The sequence below is a fragment of the Cavia porcellus genome, unplaced genomic scaffold, assembly GCF_034190915.1.
Source record: "Cavia porcellus strain 051 isolate PalLab524CR breed Dunkin Hartley unplaced genomic scaffold, mCavPor4.1 scaffold_11, whole genome shotgun sequence".
Lineage (NCBI taxonomy): Eukaryota > Metazoa > Chordata > Mammalia > Rodentia > Caviidae > Cavia > Cavia porcellus.
This window is the reverse complement of record NW_026947494.1, coordinates 29,007,953-29,024,152: the sequence shown is the minus strand read 5'-3', so window position 1 is coordinate 29,024,152 and position 16,200 is coordinate 29,007,953. Positions and strand designations below refer to the sequence as shown.

Genomic DNA, 16,200 nt, shown 5'->3' with positions numbered 1-16,200 from the left:
TACTATTATTATTATATTATTATTATTAAAGTATTGTTTTAAAGTTTGTTAGTATTATTCTCATTTTTAAAATATAAAAGATAAGATTCAGAGAGTAGTCTGTCCAAAGTCATCTGTATCTTACAAGTAATACAGCTAAGGCATAGGCACCAGCACCTTACCTAAGTCAGAGAAAGAGAAAAAACAGAAGGGGAAGAAGAAAGAGGGTGAAGAAAAGACAAAAGAAGAAGAAGAATGGGGAAGAGATGAAAATATGGAATAGGCAAAATGAGGGAACAGAAGGAGAAGAAGGAAAAAGAGGAAGAAAAGGAGGAAAATGAGAGGAAATTAAGTAGAAGGAGTAGACAAAAGAGGATAGGAAGAGAGAAAGGGGAAGAGAGAATAAACAGGAAGAGGGGGAGAGAAAGATGAAGCTGGCAGGGAAGGAACAAGATAGGAATTAACTCATCACCAATCTAAAGAGTGGTGGAAGAGGTTAGAAGACCAGCAGTGAATCCGGAACTACTCCGCCGGTGAGTGCCCAAGTGCTGGATCCTTATATGAACCCTGTGGCTTCAGATATTTCCCAAGGCCTTTTTATTTGATAGTTATTTGATGTTTATTTGATAGTATGATATGTGTGTATCCTACTTGCCCATTAAACTAAGAGTCATTATTGCTTAGAGAGAAATTAAGTTAAACTCATAAATTAAAGAAACGTATTTATGAGTAGTATGCAGAAGGTGATTATAGATGAACTTCTACATAGGTGACTGTTGTTTAGGAAATCATGTGAGGCTGCTGCCATACCCATCCTGCTCAAGTAATGAAAAGACATCACTCAGTGTGATACATGTGGTAAATCGAGTAGCTATCTCTCTTTGTGTCTGTGTTTCCATAGACAGGCAAGACTGAAGAATTCTTGACTGCCTTTGGATGCCAAGGCTTTCCCCCCACTTCTGACTGTGAGGACTTGCTGGTGGAGTTTTTAGAAGTCAATGACTCTGAGGACCAGCAGCTAATGCCATCTTTTTCAAAAAAATACCCAGGTCAAGGTGTGAAATTCCGACACCCAGATCGCGACAATGATTCCGGCCACGGAAGCTGTGACAGCCCTTCCCTTTTGTCTGAAAAGTGTGGGGGACCCTGGGCCAATCCTCGCACTTTCCATATTCCTAAAGTCATTGAGAAGTTAGAAAATCTGGAAGCAAACATTACCTGCACCTGGGACCCCCTGAACATAAGCACAGAAGGCAAAATCTTTAACTTTCATACCAACGGATCCAGATCATCCACCTGGCCTTTGCCACAGCCTAGCCAGCACAAGCCCAGGTCTCCTTACCACAGCACTGCGGAAGTATGTAAGCTGCCCATGGGTCCCAAAGCTGCACTGGCCACTGTGTTAGACAAATCAGTCAAAGATGCTTTGAAATTCTCTAAGTCCATTGAGATTGGAGGGGAAGAAAAAGCAGTCAAGAAGATGGAGGTGGAAAGCTTCCCTGCTAAGACTGAGCAAGACACAGCATGGCTGCTTCCCCAGGAAAAGACCCCCTTCATCCCTGAGAAAACCCTGGATTATGTGGAGATTCACAAGGTAAACAAAGATGGAGCACTCTCATTGACCCCAAAACAGAAAAACAGCATTGACCAGACAGAGAAGCCACAGGCTTCAGAAATTAGTAAAGAGTATGTCAAGGTGGTCAGAGTTACAGATAACAATATCCTGGTGCTAGTGCCAGATCCACGAGCTCAAAACAAGGAGGCTCCACGGTCACTTCAGCAGAATCAAGCTGAGAAAGACACGAGCTGCTTCACTGCGACACCAAGCAACTGCAGACTCCATCTGGGCGGCTCGGATTACCTGGATCCTGCAAGCCTCACGCACTCCTTTCATGGGCAGTTTGAGTAATGAAACGACTGGTGAAAATGCGGTTTTTCTTCGGGTAACACTACAGAGTTATGAAAAATGATTTGCCAGCCAATGTTCAAGAATGTGGATAGAATAACACTACTTCACTCCTTTTCATGCTCTGTGTTCCACCACTTGCCTCTTTTACAGCTGATTTCCAGAACTAATCATTTTTTCTCCATGATTTGTAGATTAACCTTTTGCTATTAGTTATAAAAATGTAAGTGTTCAATGAAATAAAAGCACATTGCTTAGTACTTTTGAGTGGCATACCAATAAGGTGTGTCCTCTGGGAGAGGCTGTCGTGGCTTGGTATGTGTCAGAAGGAGATGAAAAGACCAAAATGGTTTTGCACAGGAAGGTGACAGATGCACAGAAAATGAAAACATATTCTGAAAACCAATGGCCTAACTTTCACATTACCCTTTTATTTTACTAGGATTATCCAAATAAAACACATTTAATGAAAATGCATTCCAGAAAAACTGATAAATTGTTTATACAAATTCCTGTACCTTACTAACACATTGGTGATATGCAAGTAAAGTGACAATGCTAGTTTTTTCTCAAAATAGTTTGAATGTGTCAAGAATGGGTTTCTTCCCCTAAATTTTATTTCATTCTAAAGTCTCTAGACAGTATGGTTTTGGAAAGTAAAACTCTCTCACACAAGAGGCAAATGAAGTTCATGTACTGAACCCTTCTAGGATGTTTTCCTGCTTCATTTCAGCAGGACAGATAAATATTTTATACCCGAGTCTTAGATTAGTGAAAAAAAATTCCCAAAAGGAAATCTTTAACTAAAAAAAATCATACAGGATGCTAATAGAAATACTGCCTTACTGTATATATGGATTCTACTTTAATACAAACCCATAAGCTTAACAGTGTATTTTTGAAGACTATTTTTCTATTGCTTAGATAAAACAAAAGACTATTTTCTATTTTTCCCAGTACAACTCTTTATGTGTTCAGTGGGTACAGTACTTGCTGCTAAGTTACAATGAATATTCACAGTGCATTTACAGTCCCTGTTTGTGGAGTAAAATGCCACAGGAAATAGATGATGAAATTGTTTCCAACACAAGAGGATATATGCTTTGATTCTTTTTGTGTCCAGAGTAGTTTAAACAGCAACCACTACCACCAACCTAGGGTTTCAGGACTCTCTTCAGACCAGAGATGATTTATCCTGTGACTTTTAGGGCTATTTTAGGGCTTCAGCCTGTTAGCAAATTCATCTTCATAAAGCTACCATTTAAAAAAAAAGGAAGTATGACTTTTAACATCTATGAGGTTTTGTTTTGTTTTTCTGAGAATGCTTGGGCAGCAGCAGAATTTTAAGAAAGACCATGAGTTAGTATGTCTCTGGAATACACCTATTTGCAGACTTTGGCAGAGGTAGGTACAATACTCGTACCAGAAATATCCAAATGTCAAGGACGCCAGACTTCTGTAGAACGAGGATATCTCCAAAGCCCAAGGTATGGGAGTGAGGATCTGTGTATCAGTTCTAAGAACAGGCTCCTTGAGAAGAGTCAAAGCCTGGATCTCCATTTTAATGGCAACATCCATTGCTTATCTACTGTTTCAAAGACCTCCTTATATTTTTCATTTCACCTCTTGACAAATCCATTCTTTTTATTCACTGATTGGACTTGAGTTCACCCTGAGAGTTAAATATCCAGCTCAATATTGATAGGGACTGGACAGGATTGAAAATGAATACTTTGCCAGTGCTTTCTGACTGCAAAAGTAAAAATCTCAAACAGTACGATATATAAACATCTTGTGAGCGAAGGCAGCATAAAGTTTGCCACTCTCATTCAGTCACTATATCCTCAGTACTCAGTGTCTGAGAAGCAACTGTGCGGTGGTATCACTGGCCATTCTTTGAAATTTTTTTTGGTAAAATCTCAGGATCCAGGCTGGACTTACAAAATCAACATCTGCATTTAAGATCTGGATGATTGCTGTGTACATTGAAACCTGAGAAGCATTGTCCTAACATGACCATTTCCACCAAAGATTATTTCAGTGCATGCAAAGAGTCCTCATTTGGAAAGCACAGATCAAGTCTGTGAAACTTGCAATGAGCAATCCTGTCAGTAAGAAGACCAAGAGGAAAAAAAAAGAAATCTATTAGTGGTTTAAAATGTACATAATGATATTTTATTTATATGAATATTATAAAATTTAAATATCTATATACATGTATCTTATAATTTGAAAGTTTAAAGATAATCTGATTTTGAAATATAATTTTATATATAAAGAATATTTTCACTGGATAAAGATTCAAACTAAATCTCAAAAAATCACCAATTAATACTCATTAAATAAAACCAAGTCTGCAATTCTATCAATGTTATGATTAACTAGCACTCTCTGAGATTTTTTAATGGCCTAAAATATTTTATATTAAGAAGATAGTTGTTTATATGCAAGAATGCATACCAGGGTTCAAGAGACTTAGATTCTAGTCCTAAATATTTTACCTTGTAGAGACCAATTCCCTTCTCTTGGTCTTAGTCTCCTCTGGAAAAAAAAATATTGGAAACAATAATCTCTAAGAACTTTTTAAACTACTACTTTTCATTTCCATGACTCATTAAATATTTCCCTACAAAGATAATTTGAACCAATGCCTGTACCATAATTAAGCTGCCACATAATTGAGTTAATTGCTCACTATGGAAATACAAAGTAATCATCAATGATATGTTCACCATACTTTACATTTTAAATCATCAACTCCAGTTGATCTTAACCTATTTCATGCATATTTTATAAGTTATATAGACATGGAATCACATTCTAAGACTGTGTGCAAATACACATATAGAGATGAGAGGCCCAAAAGAAATGGCCCAAGACATACGGGAAGATTCAGTGACTGTGGAACTGATCTTTAATGAAGCCAATCTTGTTCATTCTTCACATATTCGAGCAGCCTCAAAACTTTTTTTTTTTAACATCTGACTATTTATCACAGTTTATGAATAACCATTTCCCAAGTGGCTTAAGGAGTTTTATGCTCTGACTTATGAAGTCATACTTTTATAAACAAAGACTCGATTGTTGAAGTTATAAAGCACTGGAACCTGGGTACAGTCAATGAATGATTTCTGGGAGCTTATGATTCAAATAGCAAAACATTATCTGACCAGTTTTAAGAAATGTGAAAAGGGCCCCCTAATGTGAGCACAAGTTACTATTAGCCACATCACTGATTTTTGTAGATGTTAAATTTTCCTAAGTGCCTAAGATCAATCCTAATGGTCTGTTACGGACTAACGATTCAAACTGATTTAGTCTAAAGAGATAGATCCCTTGCTGCCTATACATGATCAAAGAAGTTTCACTCCTTGCCCTATGATGATCCAACTGAATTGTGAATTAATGAGCAAACAGAGGCCCCAGAGGCACCTGAGTTCCAAGTAGCAGTTCACCTCCACAAGAAAACTGGCTTTCCCTTTTTTGACCTGACCTCTGCTGCCCATTATTCACAGAAAGGGTTGACCCTGCCTTTAGTAACTTCCTTATCTCCCACCAGTCGACAAGAAAGAAACCAATTTGTATGTGTTTTAGAAAGTGCCTTTACTTTTTAAAAAAGTTTTCATTTTGCAAGAAGATTATATTGTGTGGAAAGTAGAATATATCTAATATGAATTTATTTTAAATGAATTGAGAGATGAAAAATGAGAGGCCAGAAAGGGAATGATAAAATGATCTAAGGACTAACCAGCACAATGTTTAATGGTTTTTGTGTACTGTTTAATTGTATCATCATACAGCTAATGTGAATAGTGTAACTTAATTTGTTTGATAAGAAATTGAGTCTGGCTATGATTTGAAGATAAATCTATCAGCTTATTATTCTTGCTTCTCCAATTAAAAACATTGATGCACTTTTAAATGTCATTGAATTGCATGCCAGTGCCTAAAAAAGACAATTATGCACTTAGAAATTTTGCACACAGATGGAAAAATATTAATGACTGAACCAACATTCCTAGTGTTGCTCACATAGATCTGCCATTGATAAAGTTTTGTGTGTTCTTCGGTGAGCAAACTTCCTTTTCTGCCCTTTGTACTCAAGCACAATGTTGTTCTTAGTAAGACTAACTGACAACTCAGTGTTCAGCTCTAGATCACTTTACCATCACCAAACCGGCTAGACGACCTTGTTTAAGTTTTTAAATCCTTGCCACCACTTAACTCATTTGCTAAATAAGTGAGTTGGCCAAAAATGTTTCTAACATTTCTAGCTCTGTCTTTAATTCTCATGATCCAAGTAATCCAAAATTTTAGGTTAAAGGCCTGTATCCTTTACTGACATATTCTTGATCTAACCAGAGAATTCCTAAGTCAGTGTATCTACAAAAATCCTTCGGAGAAAAACATTCATTTCTTAAAGTCCAATAGATTTAATATCTTTGTTTCTCCTTTTCCTTCCTAGTTTTACATATATTGTAGGTTGTCCCTGCCTCTTTTCTCCTAAGGGTTAAATATGTGCAATAGCAACCATAGATTCTGCCACACACAAAATTGTTCATAAATAATTACTTTGGTCCTGCAAAGAACTGGTCAAATGTGAACTCAGCCATGCAGATATCCAAGCCCAAACTGAGGGTGACATGTACACACCATTTAGAGATTTGCCTGAGTAATGATTTGAGCCTATATTCATTATTTAGTTAATTGAGGGCCATCAATAAATCTTGTTGAGTAGATACTAGAAGTCTTAGAGAAAAACAAATATATAGAATGATTGCTTTAGATTTTACATTCTAACCAGAAACTGTGTATAATTGCAACCTAGATTTATTTTATGGTTAGCAAATACATCATCTGTAAATCAAATAGGAATTCTCCCCAAACTTTTGTTTTTCAGGAAAGTAATTTATGGTATAGGCATATTGGCATCTATTTCAATTCAAGCAAAAATAAAACAAGAAAATAGAATATTTCCAAAGTTCTGGGCATCTCAGGGTAATAACAAATGCCAAGACTAGCCACTACACATACATGTTAGTGAAATGAAGAATCTATTAATTTTCTGAGTTTATAGCTATAAAATCTGAACATGTAATTAATTCACACCAAAGGCTGGCAGCTATTCTGTCTATATCAATTCTTTTGATTTATACCCTAAATTCAATTTCAACAGCATTGAAACACATACAGTAGAAAGATATAACCTGTTTGTATGATGAGCCCAATGACCAGATGGACTCAAAGACAAACTTAGTGTATTAATCAGTTAACATTTTACCTGCTGCTGTTTTAAAAACAGAAACAACTCTAAAATCTTTGAGAAATAAAGCAGTAATATTAGTAATAATCTTTGATAGTTATGGTCAAATTATGTGTCACCTGGATAAACCTCAAATACTGAGTATTTTTGCACACATTTAGCAAACCTTAAGGTAGGTTCTTTTTATCATATTATCTAAAACTGAAAAACTATATAGCAAAATTTCCTCTGAAAAATTATTTGTTTTTAAAAAGTCCTGAAAAACATGACATTGAAATGCCAAGCTTCCCTCTGAGTCGTAATAACCTTCCTTCAGGTCTGCTTATAGAACGATATTGCATCTCAAGCTTTGACTCTTTTTCAGTGGCATATATATTTGTCACATGACATTACTGATTTTTACCATTATTTTACAGCATACTATTTTGTGTTCAAAAATACCACACATCACATTAAAATATATATTCCTCATGAAACATCATGTAATACAAATGAAAATTATTATTTAATGACATAACATGCATATATAATTTCAGTATGATCGTGTCTATGTCTATAAAACAAAACTAAAAATATGTAATAATATATTTGTTGAAACTGTGAATGTACTAATTTTTTCTGTAATCTGTCTAAAGTAGTATATGCATTTGTACAGCTGATCTGGGCACTGTGTTTAAAGTACAATCTAACAACTACTTAAATGTCAACTCCTCTACTTGGCTTCATGTGACTACTGAGTCTTCATGTGTGTTATCTGAACAATAAGATTGGCTTTTGCACTTCATTATTCATTGAAACAATTTAAGAGTCTCACGTGGAAACCAAAGCAATCTACACCCTGCCCACTGAGTGATTTTGTCTCTTGCAAAGCCATATTGAAGTCTCTGCCATAGTGCAAGGTTCCATATTTTCTAAGCTACCACTACCTCTGCTTTTTCATTTTCCCTAGAAAATGCCAAGCAAAACTTTCACATTGAGTGGAAAACCAGAAGCGATTGTTACAATATATTCTTGGAGTAATTTTTATAGAGTACATCTTCTAATTCAGCACTTTGCAGATTTTTGCTGTTTTCTGAGTAACCACCTTTTACACTGTTATATTTTATTTAGAAACACTAGCTGATGCGTAAAGTTCAGAATGAGTACATAGTCATCAAATAAAAAAATCACAGAGTACAAGTTTATTTCTTCTAAGTCACTTCACAGTGTTTGCCCAAAGCCATGATAACATGTATGATTACTAAAATACTCAACTCAGTGCCTAGTAAATGTTTACCTGCCTTTCTCATCTTTCCTTTATTTTTTTTCTTACTTGAAATGCAAAAGAGCAAATTTACACGTAGATTGCTAAAACAATTTTCTAGAAGAGAAAATAATCAGGAATACAATTTAATTTCTCTAAAAACCTTAAAAAGAAATCTTTTTCCTTATTTGCTTTAGCCATCAAATACACTATGATGTGGAAAACATCAGCCATTTATCAGAAATAATCTCAGTTTAGTTTTTAAAATTCATTTCTATATTATTGTCATAATGTCATTTCTTTTTCCTTTTTAGCCTTAAAGAATTACAGACTATAGTCATCTGGTTTGTTATCTTGCATTTTGCGTTGTATAACTCTTTGATTATCGCACATTATGGTTCCTGTTTTCCAAGGACTGATTCATCTGTGTCCTTCTATTTTAAATGGACTGTTAAACCTTTGTCAGTACGATGGGAGATTATGCTAACTGCTATGCTTATATTTTCATCTTTACTGCATGCCAAAAACAATGCTTGCCAAATAAAATCTTGGATATCCCAGTATAACATGATTATTATATTTCTACTTATGTCATTATTCAAAAAACCCAGCTCAGTATTTGGCTCAATAAATGTTTATTTCTCTTGTGTATCTTTTGTCTTTTTTTTATTTGAAATGAGTACATGTAGAATAACATATGTGGTTGATGAAATTTAGGTTTTTGCTGCTAGATCTTTAATCAAGAAGTTGCTCTTTTAAGTTCAACCAAAACATCTTTTTTTGTTTATCCTGCCATATGATTAAAGACAAAATTACCTTCTTTTCCCTCATTCCTGTCATACTAAAGGCTGATAAAAATAAAATGAGATAGAACCATGTATATGGGGATCAAATAAGAGAAGCTTGTTTAAATATTGTGAAATAAAGGAAACACCAACCCATCAAAAAAGGTTGAAGCATTTGTTTGAATTCCATCAATATTACTAACATCTTGTCTGACAAGTTCCATCAGGTGAAGTGTAAATGGATACCTTATAACACATCTCATTCTAAAACTCATCTTCTGTTTCTGCTAGTGTCACCGGTTTGTCAAAGCATGTGTGTAAGACAGTGCTTTGCAAATTGCTATCTGCCACCTTCTAATTATTTAATGCCACATCCTACTGAAAAAGTAGCAATTGCTCTCTGATATGAATGTAAGACTTTCAAACTTGGCTTCACGCAAAGAAATACTCTCTCCTGTGCTTCTATTGGAAACTTTCATTTCTGGGTCCTTTAATATTTTCAAGTTGCAAAATTTAGAGTGTCAGTCTCCAGTCACACGGTCTTTAGGATGATTGATGGGTTGTGTAAATAACACCTAGTTTTTAAGAAGTATTGTACTTTTTTCCTGAAAGAAACCAGAAATTATATATTCCAACATTTTACCAGAATCCCTCTGAAATCTTAACCCAGTCAAGACTGCTACCTTCATCTTACTGAGCTTTATATATCCTGAACCTACCTCATTTTTAAGGGATTAGAGCTCCAGCTTCCACGTTGGCATTGAAGGAGAAGAATAAGAATATGGAAAAGTCAAGAACTATGATCTGAAAAGCCTCCAACAGAGTCCTAGATATTCCTAGAAATTTCAACTGGCTTTGTATTCCTTTAACCTCAGCAGGGGAAACTGAACCTGTTGTTGATATAAATATATTTCACGTTAGCTGTCATGATACCTATAATCAGGATTCTTTTATCTATATAACCCCATCCACCCACTCCTCAGGACCCACCAGAGTTGCCACTGCCCATACAAATGTTAAGCATCTCTCTTGTTATGATTAGGTTCACATTAAAACATGATTTGAAGCTGACCGGAAGTCAAATTGACTTGAAGCACAGATGTTTTTATAATTGTGGTAAAGTATTTTTTAATGAAAAAATTAGAGGATGTCAGTCAAATAAAACATCATGTGAGTTTTGGATAACAAACACTGGTACAATAAAAAGTAACTCAGAAAGTTTATTACTAGATTTATAAAAGTATTTAAAGGAATTTGTAAATGACAAAGTTACATTTTAAGATGATACATCTGTTACTTGTAAAATTATTTAAAATTACAAGATAAATTTAAATGGTGTTTACCAATAGTTTTATTTTACATGGACAATACTGACATGGTTGCTGAACTATGTAACTTTGTAATGCATTATTTGATCACTTTTCAGAACAAATTCTTTTGCAATGGTAAAAATGCTTAGTTTAAATCAACTTAATAAAATATTTCCTGAGCAATGGTGTGTGTGTGTGTGTGTGTGTGTGTGTGTGTGTTTGTGTGTGTGTTTATAAATGAAACTCAAGACAAGCTTTTTCCTTTCCTCAACCGACATGATTTGGAATATATTTTTTAGGAAAACAGAAAATGGCATTCTAACTCTCTCCAGAAAGATACAGACATGTGATAAAACTTTTTCAGGCAGTCTCCTGAGGCATTTTTTCAGACACAAATATTTGTATCCAACTTTCAGCCCTGTCTCTAATTTCATCTTCCTGCTGAGTCTAAAACAAAATTGAATCTTCCTTGCAACCTAGCTAAGCTCTACATCTTCTCTTTCCATTGCCTCTTGTTCCCCGGGGCTTTATTCCTTTGCCAGACTAGAGCCCTGGAAATGCGTGCTGGGGACACTCAGACGTGTTTTGGATCTTCTTCTAGAAACAAATAAGAAAAATCAAAAGGAATTTCCAAATCTGTGATACAATCAACTTTTTCAAATAAAGATGAAACCGCAAATCTGATTACCAAAAACTGACATTTTCTTTTATTCAGTTTTTCCCAGCCAGAATCACCTTATATTGTCACTTGAACGCCATCTGTGACTTCGTCATCCTTTTGTGGTCTTTCATTTGTTGCACAAATACTTGAAAATCACATTTAAAAAGCTATTTAGAAACATCAAACTTCATAAATTATATTTTGCCTTACCTTTCTCAACACTTTTAAACACATGAAACACCACAAGTATTGTAATATATGTCTACTATATCCTTCTTGGCTATTTTTGATTGCATGCATCTGTAAGTAATATAGTTATTTTGTGGTTATGAATTTCTGTAAGCATATGTATGTTTACTTTTCATTAAGCTCCCTATATGAGCTTTTTATTTCTACTATTTTAATTGACCTTAAAATGGGCATTTCTATGCCAGTCTCATTTTGGAGGGTTTCTTCTAGATACAAACCTAAAGACAGAATTATTGCGTGACATAAAAATCATATTTTGGCATTTCTTAAATATTAACAATTTGCTCTCTCTGCGAGGTCATTGTGAAAGCGACAGCCCCAACATCAGTTTAGGAGCTTCCATCTGTCCCTGACTTTGTCATTACCTGGTGCTGTCAGAGGATTTCATATTTGCTATTTTAGGAGTATGAACTGATACATTGTTATTTTAATTTTAAATTTTCCCTATTAATCCACCTTATATTTGAATAACTCATAATTTATCTGCTTGTCTTCTATGGCATCTTTGTCATCTGCTGAATTTCTACATGTGCCCATGTCTTAATCTGAGTCTCCACTTTGGTATGTTTTTCTGTCTATCCCTGTGCTGCTTTTTCATTGATTTCTTGCCTTATCTTATACAAAATCTAGCTATCCAATAAATTATTTTCTACCACACCACACCCTACTCAAAATTATTCTAGCTATTCTTAGTCATTTTTTCATCATACGAATTTTGCAAGTTTCCCGAAAACTTTTGTTGATCACTAGATTATGAGTTAAGTTTATGTATTAATTCCAAGAGACATTGCACCCTTCTGTGTCTTCCTAATCATAAACATGAGCTGTCATTTCACCTACACTGATCACTAACACTTTAAGCTATTTTTTCATATCGCTCATTTTTGTTATACTAGATTCATTGTTAGGCGCTATATAATTTTTTGTTGCTATTACAAATGGCATCTTTTAAAAATTATTTTATTCTAAAGTAGTTGGCATGTTAAAATAGCCACTAATTTTTAATGCATTCTTGCCTACTACAACTTTACTGAAATTAATAATGCAATCTCCTCTTTTAAAGTCCTAATACCTATTATTTATTCCTTGATCTATTTCTTTGGATGGGGCTTCAGCACAGTACGAAATAAAAGCAGAGTAATGGGCAATCTTTCTTACTCCTGACATTAAAAATAATGCTACTGAAAGGTCACTATTAAGTACAATGCATCACGTAAGTATTTACACATCACCATACTTATGTTAAGGAAATTTATATGTATTCAATTTTATTAATAAATATTTCTCATAAATTGGTGTTAAAGTTTTCATATACTTCTTATTTATATTTCTTCCTCTGACGTGTCTGTTCACTTCTATTGCTCATTTCTTGACTGGATCTTTAATTTTAGGTGGTCTAAGTTTTTTTTATTTTTTCTATATTCTAGATATTAATCTTCTGTCTGAGGAGTAGCTGGAGAAATTTTTTCCCATTGCAAAGACTGTCTTTTCGCTCTACTGGTTCTTTTGCTGCAGGAAAGCATTTAAGTCTGATATAATCCCATTTGTTGATTCTTGTTACTATTTCTTGTCTAAGGTTCTGCTTAGAATGTCCTTTCCTACACCTGTCTTCAAGTTTTTACCTACTTTATCTTCTACTAAGGTTAACGTTTCTCTATTAATGTTTAGATCTTTAATCCACTTGAGCTAAGTATATGTGAGAGATGTGGGTCCCATCTCAATTTCCTGCAAAGAGATAACCAAATTTCCCAGCACCACTTCTTAGATAAGCTATCTTTCCTCTAATGTATGCTTTGGCGTCTTTGTCAAAAACCAAATAATTTGATGTGTCTGGGAAGGTTTCTTTTTCCTCAGTTCTGGTTCATAGATTCCCACATCTGTTTTTGTTCCAGTACCATGCTGTTTTTATCACTATCACTTAGTGCTATAGCTTGAAATCAAGTATAGCTATGCCTTCCACTTCACTCTTGTTGCCTAAAATTGCTTTTACTATTCTTGGTCTCTTCTAGTTCCATATAAATTTTAGGATTCTTTTCTCTAGTTCTGTAAAGTATGTTGTTGTATTTGGATTGGGACTGCACTGAATCTGTGTAATGGTTCTAGGAATGACAATGCTGATTCTTCCTATATGGGAGCAGAGGACATCTTTCAGTTTTCTGATGTTCTTTTCAAACTTCTTCTTCAGAGTACTGTAGTTATGTTAGTATAGTCTTTCATCTCCTTTTTAGGTCAATTCATAGATATTTCATTTTTCTTGAAACTACTATGAAAGGTATCATTTTCATAATTTCTTTTCCATTGAGTTTATTATTGGTGCACACAAAAGCTAATTATTTTTGAGTGTTGGTTTTGTATCCTGCTACACTCCCAAAGTTGCCTATTAATTCTAAGAGGTCTTTGGTGGAGTTCTTTGAGTTTTTGTGGGGAGTATCAGGTCATCTGGAAATAATAATTCGAGTTCTTCCTTTCCTATATTTACTCCTTTTATTTCTTTCTCTTGCCTAATTGCTCTGGCTAATGTTTCAAGTACTATGTTGAATAGAAGATGTGATAGTGGAACCCTTGTCTTGTTCCTGATTTTAGAATGAATACTTCAGTTTTTCTCTATTTAGTATGATGCTGTGATAAATAGTCTTCATCATATTCTGGTATGGTTCTTCTACACATGTTTTCTCCAGGGGTTCTGTCATGAAAAAGTGTTAGATTTTGTCAAAAGACTTTGACAATATCATACAGTTTTTTATGTTGCTCCTGTTTGTGTGATGTATTGTATTTATTAACATATATAGTGAACCATCCTTGCATCTCTGAAATGAAATTTATTTAATCACGATATATGATTTTTTGATAATGTACTGAATTCTATATGCTAATATCTTGTCAAGAATTTTTGCATCCATGTTCTTTAAGAGATTGGTCTATAATTTTGTTTTTATTGAGTCTTCATCCAGTTTTGAGATCAGGGTGATACTCGCTTCCGTAAATTAATTTGGCAGCATTTCATTCCTTTCCATTTCCCTGAAGAGGGTGAGGAATGTTAATGATATAACATCCTTAAAGCTTTTGTAGCATTCACCACTGAATCCATCGGTTCCTGGGGTTTAATTCGGTTAGCAGTTTTTATTACTGTGTCTACATTATTGCTTGGTTTTGGATTGTTAACCATATTTGTGTCTTCTTGGATTAGTTTTGTTTCTTTGAAAATCTTATTTCAAAGAGAAAAAAGGAAAAACGTCAAAACACTTCAATCAGGGGGCAACAATGATACATACATTACACATTGCCATCCCCAAATCATTCACCCAGAGCACAAGATATCTGCATTTAACTGTCCAAACAATAACAGACAAATCTTTCTCGTCAGTGAACTGAGGGAAATCTTAACTATTTTTATAAAACATATATGTACATATTCATATGTTGTTTCAGCTTCTTGCACTAGTGCGACAATATATTTACACTTATTTCACTTATGAGTATGGTCTCAAGTTGCATCCATATACCTATAAAAGCCTCAAGTTTATCCTTCTTTGTAGCTGAGTAGTACTCCATTGTATAAAAATACCACCTTTTTTTTTTTAGAAAACGTTAGCCAACTCTTTCTTATTTTGAAGGTAGTAAAATACAACAGAACAAGACAGAAGAAAGCCAATAAAGACAATGCAGTGAAATTGGTACAGAACTTCACAGCAGGTTACCAGGATAACAGTAATGGGTACCATAGTATATCTTGTAGCTTCACAATAGCTTCCTTTCAATCAGGTATAGCAAAATCAAACCAAATACAACATATCATTAAACCGATCAAAATAGAGTATTGAATAGAGCAATACAATTAATAAAAACAAAGCAAAACAATGATAACAATATTTGCCTTCAAAGAGATGGTAGAAGGAAATCCCTATATTTGCTATATTGCATACAGTTATCCTCCCAAGAGATGCTCAGACCTCTGGCTCCCATTTGCTAACGGGGTGAGGGGGTTGTTTGATTCTCAGCCCCTGCACTGGTAGGCCCACAGCAGCCTACCAGGGAAGCAAGCAGGTTGCTTTGTTGCCCAGTGCCCTAAGTTCCAGTATGGCACAGATCTTGGGAGATGCTGGCTGCGTGGTTCTCTGTCTGGGTCACCCGCCGCTCGCTTGAGCCACGGCTCCTTCCCTGGGAGGTGAACGGGTTCCTTTGTTGCCCAGGGCCCTAAGTTCCAACATGGCACAGTTCTCCTAAGATGCTGGCTGCCTGGTTTTCTCCCTGGACTGCCTGCCGCTCACTCAAGCCACAGCTCTTGGATTAATTTTTGCAATTTGTTTGTGTCTGGGAATCTGTACACGTCTTCAAAATTTAATAATTTGCTGAAATATAATTTTTCAACATAGTTACAATCTTCTGAATTTTCAGTGCCTGCTGTGATTTGAACTTTTTTATTTCTTATCGCATTGACGTGTTTTCTTTCTTTCTGTTGATGAGTCTCGCTAAGGATTTATCTATTTTGTTTTGCTTTTGAGGAACCAACTCTTCAATTTGTTCATTTTTCTTACTGATTGCTTAGTTTCAATTTCACTGATTTTTGCTCTCATCTTTATAATTTCCCTACTTAATTTTGGTTAGGGGCTGGCAAATGGTTGTTTTTCAAGTATTGTAAGATTTCCCATAAGGTTATTCATTTATGTTTGCTGTGTTTTCCAGACATGAGTGTTGACTGTGATGAATTTTCCTCTTAGAACTGCTTTCATGGTGTCCTAGAGGTTTCATTGTGTTATACAGTCATTGTCATTAGTTTCCAGAAATATTTTAGTTTCTTCTTTGA

The 16,200-nt window shown here is 34.8% G+C and overlaps 1 protein-coding gene across 4 annotated transcripts in view; it reads left to right on the top strand.

Annotated features, from left to right (window-relative positions):
* The window catches only part of Prlr (prolactin receptor), a 159,462-nt gene extending 150,420 nt beyond the window's left edge, over positions 1 to 9,042 (top strand). For 3 of the 4 annotated variants that reach the window (XM_003470174.4, XM_063258059.1, XM_063258060.1), the window contains one exon: positions 881 to 9,042. In XM_003470174.4, the coding sequence (XP_003470222.1) occupies positions 881 to 1,888 (1,008 nt within the window). In that variant the 3' untranslated portion in view covers positions 1,889 to 9,042. The remainder of the gene's footprint in view (positions 1 to 880) is intronic. The other variant, XM_063258061.1, reaches the window with a different exon arrangement.
* Positions 9,043 to 16,200: the final 7,158 nt, after the last annotated feature.